At 48.7% G+C, this 8775-nt stretch overlaps 1 protein-coding gene across 3 annotated transcripts in view; it reads left to right on the forward strand.

Annotated features, from left to right (window-relative positions):
- Nucleotides 1–8515, forward strand: part of SLC39A11 (solute carrier family 39 member 11) — a 256409-nt gene extending 247894 nt beyond the window's left edge. For all 3 annotated transcript variants that reach the window (XM_026654629.1, XM_026654631.1, XM_026654630.2), the window contains exons 8-10: nucleotides 3424–3522; nucleotides 5370–5528; nucleotides 6727–8515. In XM_026654629.1, coding sequence (XP_026510414.1) covers nucleotides 3424–3522; nucleotides 5370–5528; nucleotides 6727–6805 — 337 coding nt within the window. In that variant the 3' untranslated portion in view covers nucleotides 6806–8515. The remainder of the gene's footprint in view (nucleotides 1–3423; nucleotides 3523–5369; nucleotides 5529–6726) is intronic.
- Nucleotides 8516–8775: the final 260 nt, after the last annotated feature.

Here is an 8775-nt window from a genome sequence, read left to right on the forward strand (position 1 = left end):
CACAAGTGTTTAAAGCAGCAAAGGGAGCTTTCAGCCGCTGGCGAAAGAATGAAACCAGCCCTTGTGGACCTGCGTTTCAGGTCTGGTCAGGAGCTGGGCAGTGCAGGCAAGGCCTTTGCTAGGACTCGCTGTCTCAGCTGTTTGCTAGAGCTGAAGTCTCTCTCCAAAGTCGGTGATGTCTGGCTGTGGGTTATGGACCTCAGGAATGCCTGCTCTGGGATTGCTACCCAGTGATCGCTGTGACTACCTGGTCTCTGTGGCTCAGATTCACTCTGGCATGACTTCATGGACTTCAGTGGAATTGTGCCCACGGTACCAATGTTACATTTGGCCCCCCGTGTCTACTTGGAAACTGAAGTCATGGAAAACTTGATACACGTTGGGAGAAAATCTTTAGCTTCACTGACGTTCTAATCTGACTGTCGGTGCGGAGGTGGGACCCCTTTTATTCTTGCGACACGGTGATGTGGTGCTGTCGTGACATGTTGCGCTGCTGCAGCACAACGGCTGGTGAAGCAGCCTCCTCCTGCTGACGGGGTGGGAATTGGAAAGGTGGCCTATGGATCAACACTGTGACCTGGGCATCAATGCACCATCTGGCCCGTCTCCATGCACTTCAGTGGAGTTGAGCTGGTGTCGAGTTGGGTGCCCTGTGTTTATCCTGAAACCAGAGTTATGGAAAACTTCATACTTCTTGGGAGAAATCCTCGACACCAGCTCCATTGATGTCAATAGAAACTCTGCCATGTCCTTTAGTGGGGACAAGATTGCGCCCCATGTGCGAAGCGTTTTGAGACGCTGCAATGGGAGGTGCGGGAGGAGGGCGAAGTGTGTGCTATCAGTGACTTTCTTCTGGTTGGTTGATTAACGCCGTGAGGTAAATTCTCTGCCGGTCTAGAAGTGGCTAATTTCCCCTCTCCCGCCCCAAAATCCTTTATAGCTACTGTCTGTGAGCTTTGCCTGGAGCCATTTCTATTGAAGGTGAGCTCAGCTCCACCCTTCTGGCTGTGCTGTCAGGGCCGCTGCGTTCATTCCCTCGGAGGAGGGTGTTTTCGGTTGGCTTGACAGATGTGATAACATGCAAGAGGCCTCCTATCCCCGCCGCCCCAACACACCCCAGCCTGGCTTGGCACCGCGTGTGGGGGTGGTCTCTGGTACTGGATCGGTTCTGTTCTGCCGTCAGCAGCCGTTGAAACCTACAGTGAATCTACAATAACCTCAGGAGAGGAGAACCCCTCCCCATCCAACCCTACCCTTGCTTTCCTGTTTCCTACAGCGGTAAAAGTCCAAGAAGACACAAATGGGGCTATGTACGTTAATGGAGTCCTGAGAGTTTAGCATTACAGGGGAAGAAGAGGCAATCACCCTCCTTATAAAGCTTCTTTTTTTTCCCACTTGTCAAAGCTGGGCTCCACATAGGTTGATTTTTTTTAAATGACTTCATTACCAAGTGCTGTCGTCCTCCTTCCCAGCCTCTCTCCCACCCCCCATCCATGTGCCCTGTGTTCCAAATGGGGCTGTCCTCATTGCCATGCTAGCTGGTAGCTGCTGAGGGTGGCCTGGGAAGGAGCATGTTTGCATTTTGACCCTCCAAAGTGCTTGTCTAGGCCTGACGCTGTGGGATCCGTTCCTCAACGCCTAGCCATCAGAACAGCTTCTCCCCACGACGAGCTTCAAAATCCCGCCTCCTTGCAGATGCAGGGCTGCGGTGTCGCTGTCATGAAATCAGAGGCCAACAAGCAAAACCACAATCACTTTCCCCTCTAGCTCAGTCGTTAGGAGCCAGCCACTGGAGCTGAACAGGATGCTTTCCTGCTGGTGTTCACTACTAGACGCTGGCGCAGCTGGGAGTGTTCACTTCTGCAGCCACCCAGGACAGAGTGGGTACCAGAATGTAACTCATCGTCCTGTCTGTGCCTGTCTCTCAGTGTTGATTCCCCAGTGCTGCTCTTTGGGCACCTTATTATCCAAGCAGGGTCACCTTCTCCCATGGCTGAAGTTGAGTGGGGCTGTCTCCAGAACAGCAAGGAGTGGAACGGAAAAGCGGGACTGGGATAGGGGTGAAAGCAGCAGCCCTGAGGCAGTTGCAGGTCTGGAACCACAGCTGCTAACACATGACTCCTGAAACCTACATGGTGAGTTGCAGACTCAGGTGCCAGTTCTGTTTATTCCGACCGCCTGCAGGCTTTAGACCGGTCTGTGCCTTGGCCATTGTTTAACATCTCAGCTGCAGGTTAGTGCATCTGGGGTACTAGAGCATCAGTGGCCAAATTCTCGTTTCGGGGTGGATGCTGCAGCCTTTCTAGTGCAGCATGCTTCTCCCCTCTGGGTGATCCAGGCTCTGAATGTGATCAGGGTTTCTTTAAAAGTTATATATATTTTTTAAGCCTGTAGGTTGAAAACACACGACCCTACAGCTAGTACAGAAGGGGATAAAAGCAAACAATGGAGTGTCTGTGCAACCGTGCAGACAATGGGGGAGATGAACAGTAAATGAGAGGGATTAACCTCTGCATTATCTGATGTAGGCTGAAACCGGAGCTTGTTTGACGCGACCTCCCATAACGGGAGAGGCATCTCAGAGAGGAGGAAACTGGCCCTTTTTGGAGAGCTAGCATAACAGGGCTGCCTCTGAAGACTTATAGGGATCCCTGTTCACATCTGCAGGTGTAGCCCAGTGTGTCCTTTCATTCCGCCTCGTATGGCACCAGCTGGGAGGCGTGGGAAATCCATTTTGGTGGTAACTGGGATGCTCCACAAACTGGCCCCTGGATCCCAGGGCTGTTCTACCTTGGCTGTCCGATTTCCCAGAATACCCTGTGTATTGGAAGGACAGTTGTCTGAATAGGCAGTTCTCAGTGCAGCCTGGCTTGCAAAGTGGAGCAGTCAGGGAGAGTTTATTTATACTGCACGGGGCTTCTTTGCACCTTACTTTTCTTTCTCCACTCTTGTTAACCTCCCACAACGTAAACCAAATCCTTGTGGCTCCGCCTCTCCCCCCGGGACTCCCTTCAGCTCCCCCGCACCCCGCGCATCTTTGCCATTCCTTAGTTAGTCAGTGGGTCACTCATGAACAACTTGAGGCTCTCCCTGTTCAACGGCCAGGTCTGATCAAGGGTTCGGAGGACAAGGCTGGGAGTTCGAAAGTCTTGGGTTTTGACTGTCTGGTTGTGTCCTTGGGCAGATCTTTTCATCTCATTCTCCATTGCTTCCAGGGGTTGACGGATGGACGTGGAGCACTTTGAAGATAAAACTCGCTCTGGAAGTGCCTTGTGTTAACATGATTCAATTAGTCCCCAAGGGCTGGAAGCACTTACATTAAAGAGACGTACTTAATAACCTTTTTTTTTTAAGGCCTATCCTGCCCTGCCCTTCTCCTCCCAGAGGAATGATATATAACATGTTTTGCTTTTATTTCGGTAGGAATTTAGCAGTTGGGATTGGAATTCAGAATTTCCCAGAAGGCCTTGCTGTCAGCCTTCCTTTGCGTGGGGCTGGATTTTCAACATGGAGAGCATTTTGGTAAGTAGTGCTCCTCCTAAAACGTTCTTCAAGCTTTGAAACGTGTCCGTCAAGCCATTTCCCAGCTGCTGTTGCTGCATGGTTTCTATGCAGTGCCTTGTTGCTAGCTCCAATTCAGGACTCATCAGGGGCTTGGCTGTGTTTGGGGAAAAGCTGTTCCATTTTGAAGCTTTCTCCAGCCTTTGTGGACTGGGTGGCAGCTATGGGAGCAGTGCAGGAGACAGGATCTTGCTGGTCCGGCATTACTACGTTCAGCAGCTGATGTTTTCGCAGTGATCAGACGTTGTGGGGCAAGCCACTGGTGCAGCTCATATTCATTCCAACTTCGTAGAAGGATAACAACCGCTAGTCTGTTCTGTCTCATGCGGCCACACCGCCGCTGTAGAATGGGCGAGGTTTGAACGGTGATCCTCGGTAGCCGTGGTTGCAAGTGTCTTGTGATGGGGTGGAATCCGTGGGCCAAATGAAGATGAAATAGATGAACAAAAGAGAGCGTGATGCTTAAATCGTGTTTCGACTGCCTGCAGAGTCACCTCGCCTGTGGGCTGACCCCCTGGTGTCTGCTCTCCTGCATCACATTTCTAAGGCCATCCAGAGAAGGATACAAATAGGTCCACCAAGGCCAGAGCCTATGACACAACTCCAACTTCCTTTGTTACTTCAACACATGTACAGACATTTAACTTCTGACCTTAAAGTTACCTTCCCTTCACTGTCCGGCATGACAGGGCAATCCTTTCTGGCCTGCTTTAAGGCCTGGCAATGCTAAAAATACAACCATGTTTTCTCTTACCAGTTTTTGATGCTCTTATCTGATCGGCTCGTGCCAAACACGGTTATTCACACCGCTCCCATATGTTGCCCATGTAGGTGCATGTAGCCACACCTATCCCGCTGCCCAATTGTGTTCATCTCAGTGCATTCTGGGAAATTCTAGGCAGCTATCCCAGTAGTGTCACAACAGAGGACAACACCTGAAGGACATCAGCACAAAGCAGCATGCGTGGCACGGGGATAGTGCATTCTGGGGTGTCTGACCAGACAGAGAGCTGGGAGGAAGGAATTAGACTGGCATGGTTAGGAGGTCTAAGGGCTGCAAAGAAACCAGGGTGTTGGACCAGTTACAGGAGGACAATCTAGGCTACCAGCAAAGGCAATACATGGTTAGCATCCACACCTAAGGACAGAACATTAGTCATCGCACTGTCTTTAGAGCCATCCCACCAATTGGCTACACAGTCAGCAAAACCTTGTAGCACAGATAGGACCTAAAGAGGGCAAATGGACGTGTTCTGAAGGGATCCCCACTTCAGACTTACTTCAGCAGTGGACCAGTGCTTAGCTGATTCACAGGGCCCCCTGTGTGGAGGGTAGCCATAAACTAAATGGGGGGAAGAGACCCATTAGGGGGAAAAACTAGAGGATTGTTTGCCTGCATGGAGCCAGGTGTTCCCAAGTCTGCCTGCAGCCTTTCGTCACCTTCCAGATTAAAGAAGGGGACCTGTCTTCTGCTGTGTTTGCTCAGGAAGGGCTCAGATGCTCTCGTTTGTTTTGCAAGGGCTGGTACACATCTCTTTTTTCTTCACACAGGCGCGGGGGTGGGAAAGCAGGTTTGCATCCGCTCTGCACTCTCGAAAGCAGGGCAGCCTAAAGCTAATCAGAACCTGCCAGGTGCATTCTGCATTTACAGACTTTGTACCTCCATTTAATGGGACCTATCCATGTCCTGCGTGGGCCGATTGGGCCCTCCGGGTCCAATAAACACCTGCACTATGTTGGTTACAAAAAGGGGTAAAGGAAGGATTTCCTGTGTCCCTTCTGGGCTTTTGATCTTGGTTCTCTTACAGGTACGGACAGCTAAGTGGCATGGTGGAACCTTTAGCTGGTGTCTTCGGTGCCTTTGCCATGGTACTGGCAGAACCCCTCCTCCCCTATGCTTTGGGCTTTGCTGCTGGTGCTATGGTCTATGTGGTCATGGATGACATCATCCCAGAAGCACAAACCAGGTGAGGGAAATTGCTCTGCACCCTAGCTGCCAACACCCTGAAGCCATGTTCATTGGCTGGCCTTTGCTTGTGACTAAATTCTCTTTCCTTCCTCGTCCCATGGAAGGGAATGTTGTAGTGCAAAGGAACTCTTTGGGGTCTGATCCACAAGGACCACAGAGCATTTGCATTGAGCGGGCACACGCCACTTTACAAGCTAGCACTGTTAATAGCATTTCAGCCATTGGCCAACAACGGTCACGCCTCAGAGATGTGTTCTTAAAAACTGGTTCCATCCACACCCTGGCTTATACCATGTGGCACAACACGTGTGAAAGCCCATTTCCAACGAGCAACAGGATGCAAAGCCATAATGAACTGTAAGGAGGTTGACCGCTCTCCTTATTTTTGCTCAAGATGGGCAGACGTTTGCTGCTGTCATCGTTTCAGACTGTGAATGTTCTTGGAACAGAGTTTTTTTTTTTTTTTAATGCATTTGCTTTGCTGAAGGAATTATCAGGTTGCAAATCACTGAACCGGTGTGAGATGTAGCATTCTACGGCGGCAATTCGGTGGCAGGTCCTTCGCTCCGAGAGGGAGTGACGGCCCCGCGGCCAGACGTGCCGCCCCCCTCTTCATTGGCCGCCCCAGGCACCTGCTTGCTAGGCTGGTGCCTGGAGCCGGCCCTGGTACTGGCTATAAGGGGTGTCAGCTCCCCACCTTTAGCTTAGGAACTACGTATAAATAATGCAGGAAAGAATGAGTCTGTCCCTCCCTGACTCCGTTTATTGCCTCAGTGAGACTTTAAAGGAGAAAACTGCATTTGAGATCTGTGGTTAAGATTCTCAAAGCCACCTAGGAGAGCCAGACATGTCCCCCATTCATTTGAATGGAATTGCATGTCTAAATCCCCAAGATGGCTCAGCCTGTCTCTGAGGTGGTTCAGTGGCAGAGAGAGCTTAAGCTTAGTTGCTGGGGTGCGAGAACTCTCAGGGGCTGAGGAGAAGGGAAGCACCCTTGACTCTATCTCCCAAAGGAATAGCTTGGGTGAGTTTTATTTTGACTGGAGGGAAGGATCAGCATGATGTAAGGCCTTCAAAGAGATGGGGGAATAAAGAGGATTTTGGAAGATTCCCTTCTTTTCATAGGGGAGAAGTAAAGACAACTCTGCTGTCATCTGAAACATAGATGCTCACTCCCTCTCCTTTCCTCCTTACAGTGGCAATGGGAAGCTGGCTTCCTGGACCTCGATCTTAGGGTTTGTGGTGATGATGTCCCTGGATGTTGGACTTGGATAAGGGCGGATTTACTGTTGGCCAACAGGAGATGACATCCGAGCAATTTGCATGGCAGCAGTTGGAACTGGAAACTTTTCTTCTTCTAGATTTTTTTTTATATATATATATTGATTAGGTTTGGTGTTGATTATCTATGATTTTATATATATATATATTTTGCTGTAACATAACGTTGATTGTTTTCAAAGCACAAAAATTGGTGGCTCCTTGCAGGTCCTGGGTTTCCTTTGCCACCAAATTCTTTCTCTTCTCAACTGGGTCATCGATAAGACATATATCAGCCAGGCTGCAGTTTGGGTTTACTTTTCCTCTGATTTTTGGGCATTTCCGTAATGGTCAAAGCTCTTTTGGTTTTGACCATACTTGTTCTGTATGCAGTAAGAGAGTCACAGTCAAATGTCTAAAGGGGCTCCTGATTAAATAGAAGAACAATTAATGGTAAGTTTGTGTAGTATCTGAACTTCTGAACTCTCTCTTAGACATATGGAAGTCCCAGCACTAAGATGGGAACCTTCACAAATATGTGTAGCAGCATGTCTAATACATACTGCTGGGGCTTGAGAAATTTTCAGTGGCATCAGCTATTTTGATGGATACAAGTAATCTGAACCAACAAAAAAAGAAACCTTGTGAGAATCATATCAAGATACAGAAGCCGAGAAGATACCAGTTTTCCCTGCTGGATATGTCTTCTTAATGGGGCCTTAACTCCAGTATAGTCCAATGGGCAATTCTTTGCCTCTCCAAAAAATTGAAAGAAGACATCTGTTTTCTAATGTGCACTCTTTTAGGATGCAAGCTGTGGTTATACAGATTTGTTCGTAAGGTGCTACGTGACTGTTGTATAGCAGGGTTCATTATCCGCTTGAGCCTATGGTTTTGTTTCATAAATTGCTGTGTTATGGTTGCTGTTTTAAATCCGAGTGGAAAAACTCCGTGAAGTGTTGATTTATGCTCTTCCCGGAAGTTGGCCTGTTAGCATGGTCCCCCAGTGAAGGAGTCCACGTTAGCTTTCGAAGGATAAATCTGGTCCTCACGACAACTCTCATTTCCCCCAGCACTCATCCGATTAATTCATTGCCCAACACAGACACTCTGCAATGCACCACCTTGGCATTTTTTCTCCCACGTTCCAAGTGTGTGTTTGGCTAACAATGGTTCCCGAACATGCCGAGTCGCTTGTTTTAACAGATCAGGAGCAAGCCCTGCTCCTCTTAGACGGACACGCACTCACACAATGAGCATGATGGAATTTGACTGTTTCATGCTAAGCAGAAGTCAGGATAATGACAGAGAACACACATCCCGGTTCACTTTCTAGACAGGCTGTTCTCCCCCATCAAAATGGGGTTTGATTAGACACTTGGGCCGGCATAGTAAATCGCTGGATTGCCTGGCTGATATCTAGGTAGCTCAAGCCCTCCAGGCTCATGTTTATAATATGTATGCCACAGAGATTCACTCTTGAGAGTCATGGGCCATGTACGCCGGAGACAGTCTCCCAGTAAACGATAAGTAGATCCTCCTAGAGAGGCTGTAGGAATGCAGCCAAGAGGACTAGGCACTAATGAACTAAGTTAAAACCATGGAATTGTGGTTCGGTTCAGTTCGTTGGCTGGATTTTGTCTATTTATTTGTATGTCGTTCTGAATAATATAAAAATGCTGGTTGCCAACGGACCTGACCTTTTAACTGTGATTAGTTTCAATAAATGGGAAATTCAGAGTCTTTGCTGACTTATTTTGCTGCAGTCAATCCTTCCCTTTTGCTCTCCTCCCTGCATTTTAGTACATTCCTTCCTCTTAATTCGATTCTTTCCAGTTTGCCTGAGGTCTTTATTCTGAGACAGTTCAAAAATAAAGCACTTGATGCAACAAACACCTTCTTCCCCCCTCTTCCCATCACCAAAGAGTAACCTCTTCAAAGAGAAGTCCTATCAGCTGGCATCAATATCTAGATTCACTGTTCGT

The sequence above is a fragment of the Terrapene carolina genome, unplaced genomic scaffold (genome assembly GCF_002925995.2).
Source record: "Terrapene carolina triunguis isolate 2854851 unplaced genomic scaffold, T_m_triunguis-2.0 Scaffold192, whole genome shotgun sequence".
Taxonomy (NCBI): domain Eukaryota; kingdom Metazoa; phylum Chordata; order Testudines; family Emydidae; genus Terrapene; species Terrapene triunguis.